This window comes from Meleagris gallopavo, chromosome 1, assembly GCF_905368555.1.
Source record: "Meleagris gallopavo chromosome 1, MGAL_WU_HG_1.1, whole genome shotgun sequence".
Classification (NCBI taxonomy): Eukaryota; Metazoa; Chordata; class Aves; order Galliformes; family Phasianidae; genus Meleagris; species Meleagris gallopavo.
This window is the reverse complement of record NC_139404.1, coordinates 139047347-139066608: the sequence shown is the minus strand read 5'-3', so window position 1 is coordinate 139066608 and position 19262 is coordinate 139047347. Positions and strand designations below refer to the sequence as shown.

General features: G+C 36.1%; 1 protein-coding gene across 3 annotated transcripts; it reads left to right on the top strand.

Annotated features, from left to right (window-relative positions):
- Positions 1 to 6692: 6692 nt before the first annotated feature.
- LOC146545640 (uncharacterized) lies at positions 6693 to 17588 on the top strand. Of its 3 annotated transcripts, XR_014880839.1 has the most exons (3): positions 6693 to 8895; positions 10007 to 10108; positions 10759 to 17588. XR_014880839.1 is itself a non-coding variant. In XM_085215532.1 (2 exons), the coding sequence occupies exons 1-2, from the start codon at positions 7326 to 7328 to the stop codon at positions 10788 to 10790; spliced, it is 1380 nt and encodes a 459-aa protein (XP_085071658.1). In that variant the 5' UTR covers positions 6693 to 7325; the 3' UTR covers positions 10791 to 17588. The 3 variants fall into 3 exon arrangements, 2 of the variants coding, with proteins under 2 accessions (XP_085071658.1, XP_085071657.1); XM_085215532.1 differs by lacking the exon at positions 10007 to 10108 and having other exon boundaries at positions 6693 to 8673; XM_085215531.1 differs by lacking the exon at positions 10007 to 10108.
- Positions 17589 to 19262: the final 1674 nt, after the last annotated feature.

Below are 19262 nucleotides of genomic sequence, written 5' to 3'. Positions count from 1 at the left end.
CAAAAATTCATCTATCTTCCAAGAAACTGATTCTATCATCCATTGCAAAAAATTGATGACTATGGCAAAAATATTAAGATTATGAAAGCTTTTTCCAAAAACTCTTATTCTTCTATTGGTACCTGAATGTGTGGCCCATAAACACTGCATGCAAATTTAGAAAGCAACAGTGTATGTTGTATTTTTTTTTTTTTTTTTTTTTGTATAAGTACCATCGTGTGAATATTAAAATGTTCAGCATTTAATTTTAAGATTTTTAACTTTCATAATTCTAATTCCCATTTTAATAAAGAAAAAAATAGTAACTAATCTGAAATATATATTTTGCTCTGTATATAAATTAGTTTTTTGTGTGTGTGTTCTATCTTCAGATCTAATTTTTAGCTAGTTATAAATATATGTTGTATCCATTTACGTAGATACATCCTTTGACAATTTTTTCATGATTTTTCTTCTGCTTCAACACTTAATTAATAATTATGGTTTCTCATGACTAAATATAATTCTGGGAACCTCCATCTTCCATCTGCTAAAAATCAATTTCATTTTTTTTCTTCCTTGGGTCACATTACTGCAGGCTGTTCTCAAACAGCTTTTGTAACAGATTCACTATATTTCTTTCTCTCTCAAAAGAAGCCACAATTCAGTGAGAGATGAATCCTGCTTTGTGCAGGATGTGCTGTTACTCTCTACATTCTTTTCCTGCGAATAAAGCAGAACTGTCATCTCCTCCTCTCTTATGCACTATTCTTGCCCTTCCTGTTTTACTAATCAAACCATAAAAGAAATAGTTCTGTTCAGTTTATCAGCAGGGTCTGTAACATCAGAGAAACTGCTACATTACTGAATTATGCTTCTCTTTGCTGTACATCACACATGAAAATAACCTATTTGCATCTCTTTCTTCCTCCTTGGGTACTTTTCTATTTTGTTGTATATATATATTATGCTTAAATTAAAAAAGCAGATGCAGAACAATAAAAAATGAATACAAACGCAAGAGAGCAGCAAAATGTTACAATTTGCCCTACATTCTTGGAAACAGGAACAGTGCAAGTTCTATCTAATCACTTGTCTTGTTCATGCAACCATAGAAGTTCTTATTTTACAGCTTCTACATGTTTTATAAAACAGGTGCTTGATAGAATGTTAAATATTATATTGGGAATGTACTTAGAAGCTAAGACTCACACTACAGTGACTTGTCTTTGGAAAACAGTAATTACAGTTGATTCCACTTGCTAACTATTTTCTATATGCTTTCTTAAAAAAAAAAAAAAAAAGTTAAAAATCTTAACACAAATTAAAATTCAAAAGAATTACTAGACATACCTCAACCTTTTATTTCTTTTAACCCTTCAAGGGAAAGAAACAATATCATATGAATAAATTAATCAATGGATTTTATAAAAGGACAAAATATTATATCAATATCATAAAAATGTCCTGGACTTACCATTGTTTTTATTTGATTTTGGGTGGGATGTTTTGTTTGTTTCCATTTGGTGTGAGAGTAGTTGTAGCAGACAATAGTCAGGAGTATTATCTACATCTTACCATGTTGTCCCATTCTTAGTTTCACCTCTTCACATCCCTCTGACTTTCAGAGGAATTGCATAAACAAACTTAAAAAAGCAGAAAGACCAATAGCCCATGAATTTAAAAAGGTGCATCACTTAAAAAACAAACAAGCAAACAAAACATGGGTTAATTTTCAAAGTTTATTTATTTTGAAATCTCAATGCATTTAATGAAGAAAAAAGGCAAGATTTCCTGAAAAATTACCTTTCGTAAGAAGTTATCATGTAGCATAAATTTCCTATAATGGAAGTTATGTCTGTGTGGAAAGTGTGGATGATAGGACTCTTTAATATGAAGTTAAATGAAATTTGAAAAATATTAATCAGTAATCAGTGTTCAATTTTTCCCATACTGCAAATAACAATGTAGAGCTATAATTCTTTGGTATGGATTATTTAAAAGAAAAAAAAAATCAGTCTGACTACTTGCTATGCATTTTATTTCTGAAAATCTCACTATTATTAAAAACATGTTAGAAGGAGAAGATTCTATTCAGTGAAGACTGATGTATAATTTCCTCTGAGTAACAGATATAATGGATGTCGGGTATTTTTCTAATGTGTATGAAGTCCAGTGAATGAAATTCTGAGACCATTTAGCTGTACATATGCCGGTTTCTTTTGAACATTAATTCTCTTGTACCAACACTTTTCAAAAAGGAAAATAGTACAACTAATTTCATGGTGCTGCAATTTGCTGGTGATTTATTTTCCTAAATAGGTTTACATAGGCTTATATAAACATTTTTATTTATACTTTTTTATATTGTTATCTAAGTAGCAATTTAAAATTTTTATGATAATTTTGGCTTTAAGTACACTAAAAACTTTTCATTTATTTTATCCTTTATTGTTTTTATTCTATCCATTTGATTTACAAGAACATCAGAAGTAACAATTTCAGAGATGTGAAGACTTCTGAATATGTCTTCGCTTAGAAAGGAAAGTGACAGTAGAATTAAGTAGAAATAAACCATTTAAGTACAGATAACCATTTTAGATATGTGAAGAACATTCAAGTGGATTGTTTTAATAAAGATATTTTGTTGAAGCAAATCAGTTTCTTATATGTGATGGCTTTTCACCAAGAGATTTTGACCTATGCAATTTATTTCCTTGCACTGTGAAAAAGTATTGGCTTTAATTGTTATATAATTACCTTCTTAGTGACTGTTATGTTGCTGTTTTGGATTTAGGAGAAAAATAATGTTGCTGAAATTCCAACATTTTAGTTGTTGCTGAGCAGTGCTTAGATTAAGTCAAGAATATATCAGCTTCTCAAACTGCCCTGCACAAAATGCTAGGTAGAGATTGAACCAGCACAGCTGACCCAAACTGACTGAAGGCATACCCTGTATCATATGGCATCATTCTCAGTAATAAAACTGTTGGAGTTGGCTGGGAGCAGGAACTGCTCAGAGTTTGGTTGGGCATTAATCAGCAAATGATGAGCAATCGAACTGTGCATTACTTGTTATCTGTGTATGTACATATATATATTTCTATCTTCCTTTTTTTTTTTTTTTTTTTTTTTTCTGATTTATTGTCTTAATCTCAACTCGTGAGTTTCTACCTGTATCTAATTCTCTCCTCTATCTCACCGTGTGGAGAGTGAGTGAATGGCTGTGTGGTGCTTAGCTGCCTGCTGGGTTAAACCACACTGTATAATGAGTACTAATTTGAACTTGTAAATATGAATATGCCTAGTTATTCCAAATAAATGAGACATAAAGATAATCATGGGAAGCATCATATACGTCTAGATTACCAAAGTAAAGAATGGCAAGAGGACATCCAAACACAATTTTCTTTGTGCCATCTGCACTGTGAAAATATGGAGTGTTCAGAAAATATTTGGAAGATGTGGGCTGATGTTGATTTTTATGAAGAAAAAAAATCAACATAAAGTACTGATAGATCTTAGTACTTTCATAACAAACCACAACATTTTGAGGACAACGTTATTACTATGTATTTTGCATACACAGGATTACATTTTTTTCTTCTGCTTTTTGTTTCACTCCAAACACTGGAAGTTTTTGTATCAGTGTAAATGAAAATAATTATGCTGACAATAATAGTCTCCAGTGGATATATGATATATCATTATCTACAGCTTTTTTTTTTTTTTTCTTAGTTTATGTATAAAATATAAAATAGTCAAGGAAAAACACTGGTTGTATTATTTTACTTTATATTGTACTTACATTAAAAAAAAAAAGAGTACTGCGTGAGCAATCATCTGAACTCATGCTGTCTCACTTATGGATTTAAATTGATACACTAGATTGAGATGATTTATAATCCTAGGACAGTCTCAGAAGGCAATTCAGAGCAATAGAGATTTAAGGGAGATTATGAGAAACCTCACCTTACAGAATGTTTATACCAGCTAGATTACCAGTTGATAGCTTCACTTAAATGCCAGCATCTGGCCATACACTAGAATGAGAACAGGCCATAAATCAGGTTTTCAATTCAGAATAAAAAAAATAAATACGCAAATAAATAAAATAAAATAAATCATATGTTTGGATATAAAGAAATAACTAAACATTAACTCTTCTTGCCAATAACAAGAAAATCCTGATTATTATTTTTTTTTGAAGTGACAAGTGACAGAAAAACATAGCAGAAAAATGTCTCAAGAGTACATTCCTGCCTAATCTTAAACTATGTGGATTAGCTGATCTTTACATAATTACATTTGTCAAGTGATGAAGCATAAATGACTTATCATGGGATAGGAAAATTGCAAATGTAAAACCAAGTACCTAAACTACATCATCCTAGCAAGCAAGTTATATATGACAGTGATTTGCTATTTTGTACTGTTTACTCCATTTAAATTAAAAAATATATATACATATATAAAAAATATTAGAACTTTAGTAGATTAACTATTAATTTAAGAGGCCAGTTTTAATGGGAGGAAACTGGAAATTCTATGCTATGTATAGAACTTCTGTTTCCAACATGCTACATTTTCCAAAACCCAGCTTTATGTTAACTTCTATGTTGACCTGAAACATTTACACTAGACATTATGAGATATCACATGGAAACATAATAATCCACATAGCCTGAATTACTCCTTACCAGTAACTCCAGGGCCTATAATTAGAAGTTCTGTCTCCCTAATTCTTCTGCAAACTACTGAAAAAAAACAATAGATTACTTGGAATTTGAATACTTTCCTGCACAGGGATGTGTAGATAAATAACTAAAATTGGATCTAATGAATGTGAACCCACAGTTAAGAGTTACATTAAGAGTAAGAGTTTTGTACCTTTCATCCAAGGTTTCTCAGTGCATTCTTGTTTGTGAACAAAGAGGAAGACAACTGCCATGTATCTAGATTTCCACCCAATTCTAGGAAAACTATCTCAGCTTTGAAATAATTTATATATAGTAAATATCCTTTGATATTTGTTAATTGTAGTCACTGAGTATTAGCAAAGCAGAGAGCAGAATATGAAATGTGGGTCTTGACTTGCTTTCTCTAAATGTACTATTATTCAACTGTCAATATGCTTTTCTCAGAATGGTTTTAGCAGTGAAGCATATTTCATTCATGAATCAATCTGCACTTAGTTCTTTTGTTTCACAAAATATAGATTATTTCTACTTTAAAAGGATCACTCCGTAAGCTTAAATTCCTACATTAGATATCTTCTACATTAAAAACTTAAAAATACATGTCTGTTGCTTTTAATTTGCCTAGCTATCAGTGTAACTGCTCTTTGTCTTGTTTTCTTTTATTTGGAAGAGAATTTTATTCTATTGCAAATTCTATTGAAATGTCTACATACACTTAAATGTGATTTACGTATCATCAATCTTCATTTATTGTTTTAAAAATGGACATAACATTTAGAAACATTTTGTTTTGTTTTGTTTTGGTATTGCTGACCAAATATTAACACTTTTGACAGCCTATTTTTGATGCCTCCAAAATATAAAGGATTAATTTTATAACTTATATAAAATATGTAACTGTTGTTTGCTGATTTGGATGTTTTCATCAAAAACATAATGTTGGATTTTATCAGTATATTTTTCCTTTAAACTGGAGTTAGAACAATAAGAAGAATTACAAGATGAAGGAAGAGGAAATAGTCAAGGCCAGTTCATCAAAATACTAAGGTCAATTATTTTTTTGGGGGGAGGGATGGAAAAAACTACCTCCTACCCATTCATCAGATCAATTCCATTTTTTAGCAGGAAAAAAGATTTAGAGCCCAACTAGCAGCCACCTAAAGGCAAAAAGAGCTCTGTCTGCCCAGTTTGTTTTGATGGGTCAGTATTTCATTGGCCTTTGCAGAAAGACTATGTCAAGTTAGTGATTCTTTGAAGAAAGCAAGTACTTTTTTTTTTTTTTTTTTTTTTTTCCTTAAACAAGGGATACCAGTGTCTTTTGTAGCCTTCTTATGCTCATTTATGTTTCTGACACTGGAAGTTCTTGGAACTTCTGAGAGGAAGCCTTAGAGAAGCACATCTTCATTTTGCTTCAGATCTTTGTATGTTTAACAGGTGTCAGAGAACTGGGGGGAAAAAAAAAAAAAAAAAAAAAAAAAAAAAAAAAAAAGGTTGATTTAGATCTGTTTTATTGTTATTTAGGATTGCTATTGAACATTTATAAAAAGATCTTTCATTTCTTTTTACTGTTGGGAACCTTAAAACAAATTCTTCAGACGAACAGTGACTTTTAATGTGACAATGTGACATCTAAATGAATTTCATGAACTTTAGAATAAGAAGAGTGTAAAGAAACTGCAAATCCATGGTTGCATTACCTGTTGCACCCTTGAATACCACTCTGACGTACTATCATTTCATACGTCTTTTGCCTCTGGAAATGATGCAGCAGAATGAACAGCAACAGTAAATCTGACATCAATTTCTGCCTGATTTTTCTAGTTCTTCCCTTGCAAGTCTTTAGGGGAAAAAAATGCAGCTTCTTTATGAAATGGTTTAAATCCTTGTCATGGTTTTATATTTTTTGTTTTGCTTCTGGTTCTCAGTATTCCGCATCAAAACATCATGTAGTGTACTGGGAGTTAAAGTGTTAATGCTCCAATTCCAGGCACCTATCCCTATACATTACAGAAGTCATGGGATCTGTCCCTTCCGGGTGGGCGGTCTCTTACTGCCTGGCAGTGGGTGCTGGAGGGTGCTTTCCTGGCCGTTCCAAGCTTTTCAGGTTTGAATCGGTGTCGGGAACTCTCTCTCTCTCCTGTTTTATTTGATTTATTAGTCTCAATTTCAATCAGATTGTATTATATTGTGTTATCTTGCATTCCAATATCATAATTAGTAAAATAAGTTTTCCTCCATAGATCTTTGCCGCTGTTTTTTTTGTTTTCCTCCCTTCCTTCCCATTTTGTGGGCTGGGGAGGGGAGGGCAGGGGCCTACCGCCCCCCTGTCACGGGTGTAGATTGATCTCGTTAACTCCGTGACAGATTTTTGGTGGAGAATGAGGGCATAGCTCTGTTTCTTAGCTTTTAGAACGAATCTCTCTCTCTGCTCTTAGAGAGCTTCGTTAGGGAGCATTATCAGTAGTTTAGGTTTCTGTGCTGGAAAACTTGACCTTGAAAGACTAGGCGTGCTGCCAGTGTTCTGGGATATTTGTAAACTTTTAGCACTGCTCAGTCTGGGTAGTGCCTTTTTCTTTTTTTTTTCCTTTTTCCTCCTTCCTCTTGTCAGTTTCAATTCATTAACCCCTGTTTTAATAGACATCAGCAATGAACCCACTTTTCATTGTGGGGGTGTTGAGTAAAGGCTTACAAGCCGTCATGTTACTCTCCACCTATTGGCAAATTATCAAGGCCATAATTACTTGTTGTGGAATTATGTTCATATATAACTACTTAAGGGCATTGACGGAGACACCTGCATGGTACCTGTATGCAATGTGGTATGGTCTGAATTTTGACATTCACATCCCAGATGGAATGGCTAATTTTACAAACAGCACAATGTTCAGACCAGTCTCCAGGCTTCCTTATCGGTTTGTCAGACGGTTTTCGAATTTCGAATTAATACTCATGGGCGCGCTATTGTTTTCCTGGATTGTGATTATATTCCTTTACAAAGGGAAGGAGTCTCCTCCAGAACCAGAGAGTGCTGACTGGCAGGGAATATGGAGAGGTTTAGGAAAGATCTTAAAAGCAAGGGGACCCGCAGTGTCATGGGATTTTACACTTGAACATCTGTGGGATCCTGAGAAACTAAGTCAGTATTTGAGTCAGCGACAGCGCGGCTTACATAACTCTAAGGAGGTACAACTTATTTGGAGTTTGGCTTGTGCTTACCGCGCCCTATATAATACTATTCTGGAGAGAGAGAGTTTCCGAGCTGAGGTTCAAGCCAAAGTGGAGAATCTCCAAGTCAAATCTGATCAGTTACAAGAGACACCAGTAACAATATCAGTTGCTCCTGTGGAAGGCAAGAAATGGAAACGAGTGTCCACGCATCTAGAACGGAAAAAAGAAGAAGCGGAGGAGGAGGAGGAGGAGGAAGATCCAGGTGAGGGGCCCTCCTCAGAACCACCACCATCGCGAAAAGCAAAAGGAAAAACTAAGAGACATGCAGAAGAGACTGATGATGAGGACATCCTTATTACTACTTGTCGGCCCCTGAAGATGACTGAAATCCAAGGTTCAAGAAAGGAGTTCACACGGGGCCCGAATGAAACTATTGTTTCCTGGTTGGTTCGTTGTTGGGACCGCGGGGCCAATAGCTTGTTTCTAGATGGTAATGAAGCTCGCCAACTAGGAGCCATTGCCAGAGACCCAGCTATTGACCGAGGAATTGGTCGATGTTTGGATGAGTCTGCCTCCCTTTGGGAACGAGTGCTAATAGCCGTGAAAGAAAGGTATCGCTTCAAAGACGGCTTGAAGCCTGTGATGAAGAGATGGGATACAGTTGAAAAGGGTATCCAGTATTTGAGGGAAATGGCTGTGGTGGAAATGCTGTTTGACCCTAACTTTGTTCCTAACCACCCACGACAAGAACGCGATCCTGAGAGAGTGAGGATGACGCCTGAGATATGGCAGAGACTCATAGCAACAGCACCAGACAGATATGCAGGTACACTACTGTCAGCTAATGACAGATACCGGGAACAAGAGAGAATACCCTTAGTTTTTGAATTGATTCTTACGCTCCAAAACTACGAACAACAGCTGCCGTCAGCCACCGCAGCCCAGCACCCTGGCACAGCCTTGCCCTCACCGCCCCAGCCGGGCCTTCCCTTCCCCGCACAATCCTCTCACATTCCAGATTGCTATGCAAACCTGTGCAGATACAACTGTAAGTTTTGAAAATACTGAAAACAGAAACCATAATTCAGGGGTAATTTAGTCCATTGTAGATATCTGAGAAAGGTTCTATATTACCATTATCTTACTTTACATTAACACAGTTTTAATTCCTCCTTCAAACACAGAAGCAAAAGAAGGGAGGGAGGGAGGGAGGGAGGGAGGGAGGGAGGGAGGGAGGGAGGGAGGAGGAAGGAAGGAAGGAAGGAAGGAAGGAAGGAAGGAAGGAAGGAAGGAAGGAAGGAAGGAAGGAAGGAAGGAAGGAAGGAAGGAAGGAAGGAAGGAAGGAAGGAAGGAAGGAAGGAAGGAAAGCCCTTTTGGATTATAAACGCACAGTTTTATGCATTTTCTCCATAACATAAGATTAATGAGTGTCAAATGATCTACTAAACAAAGAAGATAAGCAAGACACTTAGGTATAGTTAATAGAGTACAAACTAAAGCTGGAGCAAAATTACATTCTACAACCCCAGTCACACTACATAGGCAACAATACTCCATGACCCTTAATTAACATTATAAAATACCTTCACATGTTTTGGAGATTATAACTGCAAGATTTTACATAGACTAAAGTGGTTAAAATTTACTGTGCATTGTTGTGCATATGCAGTAACCTATATGCAGATATAGGTTAATAAGATCTAGCAGGAAAAACATTATGAGCTCAATTATAGAACAAAAGCTACCTTTTATGCTCAAGATGAGTGTTCTCCATAGGCCTTTAAACTTTATTTAAAGGCTAATTTCTGCTCTACAGCTTTTTCTTAGATTGTATAGTAGGCTGATATTTGTGCATTATATAATAATTTAAGATTTACAGGCTTTTTTGTTTTTAAATAAAAACAGTTTTACGGTTAGGATAAGGGAGATACATTTAAGCCATATTATGTTAAAATACAAATTTTTAAAAAATGAGATTTTAATGTATAATTTACTCACTGTAAATACTATGCAAGTATATATGTAGAGGGAAATAAACAACTTCTTATATTAATGTTAATCATTTTCCTCAAAACTCTATGCTGCTGGTAAAGATCTAGTACAGTAAGGAGATTATCAATCATCTGTATTGTGTTTACATGGCAAACTTTTGGCTTCAGAGGGGCTTAAGGGGTGACTGCTGTGAGAACATCCAAGCAATTGACACATGTCAGAGCAGAACCAGCTCCAGCTGCTCCAAAAGAGACCCACTGCATCCAGAGGTGAGCCGTGAGCAACAGTAGGTGTGCTCTGGGAGAACAGGTTTAAGGAAGGGAATATTGGTATGCAATAGCAGCTGGGAGAGAGGAGTAAGAAATGTCCCTGCAACCTCCAAGGTCACTGCAGGAGTTGCTCCATGTTGAAGCAGCTACTCCCTACAGTCCGGGAGAGGCCCATGGAGGAGCAGGCCATCCTCCTGCAACCCACAGGCACCACGCAGAGCAGATCTTCATGTGCAGCCACAGAGGAGCCCACAGGGCAGCTGTCAATGGGACTTGAAGAAGGCATAGCCCCTGGACAGACTCTGCAGAAGAAGCCTGGATTAATGATTTCAAGTAGTTAACTCCATACAGCTTCTCCTGAAGTTTTCTCAGGTGAAATAGAGGATAAAAGTGGTAAAATCGAGAAAATTTGCCCTGCAAATTTGATCAGGGCAGCTGATCAAAACTGACCAAAGGGATATTCCATACCTCATGTGACACCATGTAAATATAATAGAGGGGAGTAGCCAGGAGGGGATGCTGCTCTGGGACTTGAGGAGTACTGGTCAGTTGGTGGTGAGCAATTGCTTCTTTTGAGTGTGTGTACATACATATGCATATATATGTATAAAATCACAGTTATATTCTCTCACTTTTTTTTTTTTTTTTAGTCTACCCTTTAGGTACTGAAAGTCTGCAATGAAGTCACTCTGCAGCCTTCTTTTCTTCAAGCTGAACAAGCCCAGCTCCCTCAGCCTGTCTTCATAGGGGAGGTGCTCCAGTCCCCTGATCATCTTCATGGCTCTCCTCTGCACCCTCTCCAACAGCTCTCTGTCTTTCTTGTACTGGGGGCTCCAGACCTGGACGCAGTACTCCAGATGGGGCCTCATGAGGGCAGAGTAGAGGGGGGCAATCACCTCCCTGTCCCTGCTGGCCACTCCTCTTCTGATGGAGCCCAGGATACCATTTGCAATCCAAGCTGCAAAGGCACTCTGCTGGCTCATGTTAAGCTTTTCATCTATCAAGACCCCCAGGTCCTTCTTTGCAGGGCTGCTCACAAAGACTGCTCCTTCCAGTCTGTATGGATGCCTGGGATTCCTCCAGCCCAAGTTCAAAACTCTGCACTTTGTCGTGTTGAACCTCATCAGGTTCACCCAGGCCCACCTTTCTAGCCTGTTGAGGTCCCTCTGAATGGCATCCCTTCCTTCCACCATGTCAAACACACCACTCAACTTGTTGTCATCAGCAAACTTGCTGAGGGTGCACTCAATTCTGTTGTCGATGTCATTGATAAAGATGTTAATGAGCACCAGTCCCAAGGCAGACCCCTGGGGAATGCCGCTCGTTACCAACCTCCACCTCGACATAGAACCATTGATGACCACTCTGTCTGCGGCTTTTCAACCAGTTTCTTATCCATCGAGTACTCTACCCATCAAATCCACATCCCTCCAATTTGAGATAAGGATGTGGTGGGGGACCAATGTCAAAGGCCTTGCTCAAGTCCAGGTAATTGACATCAGTCTCCTTTCCCTTGTCCATTAATGTCGTCACTCCATCACAGAAGGCCACCAGATTAGTTAGGCATGACCTTCCCCTGCTGAACCCATGCTGGCTGTCTCAGATCATATGCTCATTCCTCATGTGATCAAGCATGTCATCCAGGATGATCTGTTCCATGATCTTCCCAGGCACAGAAGTGAGACTCACAGGCCTGTAGTTCCCTGGGTCCTCTTTGCTTCCCTTCTTTTAAATGGGAGTGACATGACCCTTCCTCCAGTCATCCGGGACCTAACCTGACAGCCACAACTTTTCAAACATGATGGAGATTGGCTCAGCAACCACCTCAGCCTGTTCCTTCAGAACCCTGGGATGCACACCATCTAGCCCCATAGACTTGTATATATTTAGTCTCATGAGGCAGTCTCGGACTTGCTCTGCCTTTACAGTGGGGGGGGATTTACCCCTGGTTATCTCCCTGGTTAGATTAAGGTGTAACTGACTCTTATGGTCCAAACAAAATCATATTTTTTAAGTAGAATATCTATACTACAAGTATCTTAAAAGTATTGGCACTCTTACAATTGTAACTATCTAATCCGTGAGGATGATCTGTGTGACTTTATACAAAATCAAAATAAGCCTTGCATTACTTAACAACTTTATGATGGGAAGCAAAACAAAAAAGACATGCTGGAAGGGGCAGAGAGAAAAAGAGGGAGAGATGGAGAGATGGGCAGAGAAAGAGATAACTACTCTGAGTTCCATTGTTGGTCCAGTGAAAAGGAGGTCCCCAGTCTGTGAGAGTGCTCATCCAGAAGTTTCAAAATAACAAAGTCTCAAAGCCTCCCTGAGCTTTTCTTTGGCATCCTTTTATGCCTACTAGATTTACAGTTTTCTGTCAGCAAGTTTATAAAAAATGGGAGTTTTGGACAGAGCAAGGCTGTCCTGTCACCAAAGATCTCCTTTCTCTGACCATGTCTTTAGCTCTTAGCCTGTTATCATGGTGACAGTCTTATCTTAAGATGCTTGAGATAATTCCAGGCACATCACAGATAAAGTTTTTTTTGTTTTTCTGATACACCTGGCTGTGTTCACTCCCAGCTTCTTGTGCACCCCAGCTCCTCATCGGCAGGGCCACATAAGACACTGAAATATCCATGCCTCTGCATTCTCTGTTCTGCAACAGCTGAAAACATCAACATGTTATCACCACAGATTCCATTAGAAATCCAAAACAGCATCATACAAGCACCTACGAAGAAAATTAGCTATATCCTCGTCAAAACCACAACATCACCATTGGAATATCTTCAAGTTGGCCCAAAGGACACTCAGGTTGGATATTAGGAAAAACTAATTCTCCAAAAGAGTGATCAGGCAGTGGGACAGGCTGACCTGAGAGGTGGTTGAGTCACCACCGCTGGAGTTGTTCAAGGAGAGTTTAGCTGTTGTACTAAGGGACATGGTTTAGTGGGGAAATAGTGGTCGGTGAATGATTGGACTAGATCTTGGAGGTCTTTTCCAACTTTGGTGATTTTATGAAAATGTCATAGCCATAACAGTACAAGTTAAAATCTCAGAATCACATAGAATGGATGAGGTTGTTAGAGACCTCTGAAGGTCACTTGGTTCAACAGTTCTGCTCAGTCAGCTATATTTATAGCAAGTTGCATAGTACCATGCTCAGAGAGATGTCAAAGATCTTCAAGGAGAGAGACTTCACAATCTCTCTGGACAGTCCATACCAGAACTCAATGACCTGCGCAGTAAAGAAGCTTTTCCTGATGCTTAGAGTGAACCTTATGTGTTTTAATTTGTGCCCAATTTGTACTGGTACTGAGCACCACTAAAAAGAGCCTGGCCTTTTCCTTGCTACACTCTCCCTTCAGCCATATGATTAAGATCCACTCTGATCTTTCTCTAAGTTGAACAGGCCACCTTTGGACTTTCTCTAGTATGTCGCTCTTGTAATAGGGGGCTCAGAATTGAGTACGGTACTCTAGGTGTGGTCTCAGCAGTGTTGAGTAAAGAGAAAGGATTACTTCCCTCAACCTATTGATTATGTTTTCCCTGATGCAAATCAGGGTGCCATTAACCTTTTTTTTTGCAGCGAGGGCACATTGTTGTCTCAGGTTCATTTAGGTGTCCACCAGGACCCCCATATCCATTCCTGGAAGAAATATTTCTGAAAGGCAATTCAAGTCAAAACATGGGTCTTAATTAATCTTCTTTAGGTACTTGCTCTGACACCCTGAGGAAAGCCTAGAATGAGTAGTTTAGATTTACATAATAGATCTTAGACATCAAAGAGTAGGACAAATGAAAATGTGTCTTAATGAAAATGTCCATCACACACTCTGTTTATGCACTTTTCTGTAGATGTGTATTTATTTTTAACTTGTTTGTACTGGCAAATGTGATATACACATCTCTGTGCTTTTATATACATGAACTAGGACTGAAAAATGAACTGCTAAGAATAAGATGGCAAAAATGCTAGCTTTAAGCAGTAGTAAATGCAGCAAAATGAATAATAGTATCTAATTCAGTATCTGTCTTCTGTTGAATCCATCCCAATCTTTTCTCTAGCAGCTCGAGACTAATATGCTGCAGTACTATTATGTTCTGTAGACATTTTGTTTGGGTATCAACTATTTTACATGCTATATTAGTAGTTAATACATTTGCTATAATGACGGGGCTTTTGCAAACAAGTAGTACTTTTAACCATAGTTTTTAGTAGTTACACATATAACGGCATATTTTATTTATGAAATGTACTAATTTTGTATATTGAACCTGTAGTCCCTCCAGAACTTTGATTCAACATTCCAATATTTTGAATCATTGAAGTTCTTTGGCCTGGGACTTATTTCCTGAGGTTTCTGAGCAATCACTAGGAACTTAAGGATGAACACTGCTGTAAAATCTAAATCAAAATTCTCGAGAGTGAAGCTCATGAATAAGAGCCTCTCTGGTCTCTTCTCTAAGAATCCGTAGCACAATTTAGGCAGAGCAAAACTGAGCCTCTCAGCTGGGCAGAGGTGATGCTCAGTGCATATTAAATTTTCAGTATATTATTTTTTACAGAGCTTTGGCATGAAAACTTTGTGTCATTACAAACATGCTATTAATACAATTTAACACTTCTTATTAATATTCCTTTAATTAGCTGCCTGGAAAATTTGATCTAGATTATAATTTTATTTTAAATGTTTGAAAGTTATTATTGCTTTATTAATGTAATTAATTTTATATTATAGATACAAAAGTATTATATTTTAGATGTGAAATATACTTATGAAATGGTACAATGTAAGAGAGAATGGCATTTTATATCATTATGAACCCCAAAGCACGAAATTCTTGTGAAATGCTGCACAAACTAAGGAAAAATCTCCTTCAAGCACAGTATGGGTAAATAAAGAATTAACTCAAGTTTGTGCTGCAATGGAAACACATATTAAATTCCTCAAACATGGCCAAAATGCTTAGTAGTTTAACAATATATCTAGTGCTAAGACATACCTTAATATGCTGTCTCAGTTAACATTTCCCTTTCTTGTAGTTTATATGTTAATAGCTAAATATACACAACTACTGACTTTTCAAAAAAAAAAAAAAAAAAAAGGAAACCCAACCCAATTCCTTCTTCTATTAATGAGTTCTTTTCTAACCACCTTATAAGTGTAATACTATTTTTTAAACATAATGGAAAAGTTCAAAGAGATGTTCACTTTTTTTGATCTAACTGTATGCAGAAAAATAAAAATTGTATTGTTGTAGTGGTGATGGTCAAAAACCTTCCCAGTTCAGGAGCTTCTCAATTGCCAATGATGACACAACTCCTAGTGAACTTGATATCAGGTGGTCTAACAAAGGAAAACTAGTAAACACAGTTACCTCCTAAAGCCTTAGGTTACCTGCCATTCATATCTACTATGGAAATTTTTTAATTTACACCTACATTTTAGTCTTGAGCACAATTTCTTCCATCCTTTTCTTACTACTTCCTTAGATAGGCAAGTAATGTTCTTCAGCTTCCAGAAATGGGACAGCTGCAGTTCTGAAATTTGATGATGAATGCTTTTAAGCCTACATCTTTGTCAATAAATCAAAGTAACTAGAAATATTTATTAATTCATTTCTCTGAATACACTAACATTCTTCTAGAAATAATTTCCCTTGTCTAAACAATCTCACTTCTCTGTCAGTAGAATTTGGTATAATTTATTTTATTTTTAGTCTGTGAGATACTGTATTTCTTAAACATTTTTATTTCTATTTTATATTTCCAATACAAAATTCAAAAATAAGTACTTTTTTTTAATAATGATGCTATTTTATTATTTTAATAATTTTAATATTTTTTGTATATATCCTTGTTCTGAAGTGTGAAATATTCATTATTTGGATATCTAAATTACCTTGTGGAGACATAGGTAGGTTACTCCATAAGTAATTTAGTTCCATGGAAATTGTAGCAGATACAAAGAGTGCAATAACACTATCCAATTGAACAAATTCTCAGATACACAGTATCTTTCATCATCATTACCATTACCTATGCATTTTTGCTAGTAATCAACAAGTGCATGCCACACTCATAAAAATCTACGCTAGCAGAGGTGATAACTGAGCATCACCATCTGGAATGTGACTTCCCTTTCACATCGCTGTCACCACTGCTGGAACGCACCACTCACCACTTCACTGAGCTCACATCCACTGTTTGGTCTCCTTAAACATTCAGCAAGCACTGATGAATGTCAGTGGGTACTATTTTTCCACATGAAGAAATTCAGTTCTGCACCTTGGCTTCATACACACTTACATGTCAGATGCCATTGTGTCACACTGGCCCCTCTGCTGCCATCTGTCACAGCAGCAACAAAATGGAATACTGGTGTGAAGGTTCAGCCTTTACTGCTATACCACCAGCATCCACCTCTGACGTCATTTTCCACCATAATAAGATAGGAGACATTATTTATGAAGGGGAACTTATATAAAGGAAAAAGAGTATATAAATCGAGATATTATCACTAAATTCCTAATTTGAACATAATATTATACAGGACTTTTAACTCAGGCCTACACAGTATGACACTTTACAATGATATCTCTTTGAAAAATAGAGCAATTAGAGAAAAAGTAATTGAACTCAAATTATTGAAGGGCAAAAATATGACAATCCATTACATATATCATATAGCTTAGCTATCAAAGGCACATTTAGTAAATGCATAAGACCGACTTCTTAGAAATGCTAGAAATCTTTTCTTTGAGAGTTTGCATACAAAAAAAAAAAAAAAAAAAAAAAAGCTTATTTACTGGCTAGATAAGTAAGCCATCAGACTAAGTATAATAGTTCATATTTATGCATATATGCAGACAGATTACAAATAAGTCCCCATAATAATAAATATGAGTCATTTATTATCATCATATTTTTATGATAGGAGAAAACTAGCATAAAACTTCTCCTTGTGATCCTTTCACCCCTGTGGAAGTTAGATCAAAATTCTTAATTACAGTTTTCAGGTTTTCTTATCCCATTTCAATATTTGAACAGAAATGCAAGATATTCTGAACTTAGTTTACATCATAAAGACAGTCACTACATTTTTTCCTTTTTTCCTTCTTTCATTCTTTCCTTCCTTTTTCTTCTTTTTCTTTCCTTTTCTTCCTTTCTCCCTTTCCACATATGTCTAAGTATTAAGAACTTTTTAAAGATTTTTAAAGTTGTTCTCAAAGGTACAGGGCAGCTTACAAATACTTACACAAAATGTGAGGCACAGAAATTTCAGTTTCAGCTTTGAATCCTTTAGTTTGTGATCTGCTAATATCTCATCTCTGTGGATACTTTCTTGTCACTTCCTTTTTTACTCCAAGTTAAAGTTCATTTTTTTTCTAAATAGGTATATGAAAATAAATAGAAAATGAAAAATTCTATGTTTCAAGAAATAAATAGAAATAAATGTTTAACTGAAACAAATTGTGAGTATCCATTGACTGCAGTGCAGCTGAGTGATTTTAATTTCATAGAATCATAGAATCATAAGATTGGAAAGGACCTACAAAGTCATCCAGTCCAACGATTTTCCCAAAACCCTTGCTACCACAAGCCACTAAACCGTATCTCATAGCTCCACATCCAGACGACTCTTGAACACTGCCAGGGATGGTGACTCCACCACCTCCCTGGGCAGGCCATTCAAGTGCCTGACCACGCTCTTAAAAAAATGTTTTTCCTTATGTCTAATCTAAATCATCTCTGGCACAACTTGTGGCCATTATTTCTCCAATTAAGTCTGATTGACACGTATCTCAGTTTAAAGTATTTGCTAGTTTTATATCTATACAGCATTAAAAATAGTACTTCATGACTTTTGTTAAACCAGTTCTCCATTATTAAAATTCATAATCAGCTACTCAGCTACCTAGTCATAAAAATCTTGTGTGATTTACCTTTTGCAAAGGTTTTTTTTCTGATTGATATTGATTTTTTTGAATCAAAAATCTTCCTAGTAATGAGCTATTTACAAATATATTTACCCTAGGTAGCTACGTTTTACTCATTTTTATTTTGTTCATTTCTTTCTCTTTTCAACTACTACATACATTCACCCATTATATAGTCTATTTTATTAAAACTTGGAGTAAATTTTCAAAGACACATTGTTAATTAGACATCTATTTAATTTAAAAAATTAAACATGAGTAGGTGTTTGCTTGCTGTCTCTCTACCTAAGTTCTTTTTCTCCTCTCATGAGCTTTCTAGAGTAGTCTTTCCATGGGGCTACAGAGTATCCAGAACACCTCGAAAATAGAGCCTGGAAAAGAATGCCAGTCAAAATCTATTTTCACAATATTTATTTTGCTTTCCCCCCAAAGTAATTTCAGATAGATTTTTCCAATCTTCATTTATCAAAATAAATATAATTATTATAACAACAGAAAAAAAGAGTATTGTCATAATTTCTTCACTACACCTGCACTCTTCCTTTTCTCTCTCTCCTTCTCTCAAATGGGAAGAATATTCTCTTTGGGAGACAAGTGATGATTTTTTTATTTCCAGTAACACATTTGTTCCTTCAAATTTTTACTACAACTTTATTTTGCTCTTGTTGGTGTTGTTGTTTGGTTTGCTTTTTTTTTTTTCCCCCTCCTTACTTTTATTTTAACATTTATTGCAGTTTCATTTTCACTAAATTGTTTATTGTCTTTTTGTGAATATTTTTACTGTGCAGTTCCAGTAAAAAGATAGAGTTGACGCTTTTGCTGGACCTGACCTTGTTCCTTTAAACTACATAGAGTTATACCAGATTTGCATGATGTTCAATGAAAAATTACCAAAAGTTATTATCACGATCCTCTTGAAATAAATTGAGTACCCTCAAGATCAGAACAAGAAACTGCATAATTAAGTAAAAAATAAATAAATATGCTTCATTCATCTGGTGGCTCTGAATGTTTTACATTTGACCAATTAAACTTTCCATTCTAAAGTAAAATAGTGCAAAGATGTGCGTTTAGAAATTTTACTGCTGTAGTGAATCTAAGTGTATTTTTAGTGATACCAGATTTAAAATTATTGTAAATTGGTTGCCTGGCACAAAATCATTTTTCAACTGTCACTATTAATTTTTGCAGCCCTTTCCACCAATAT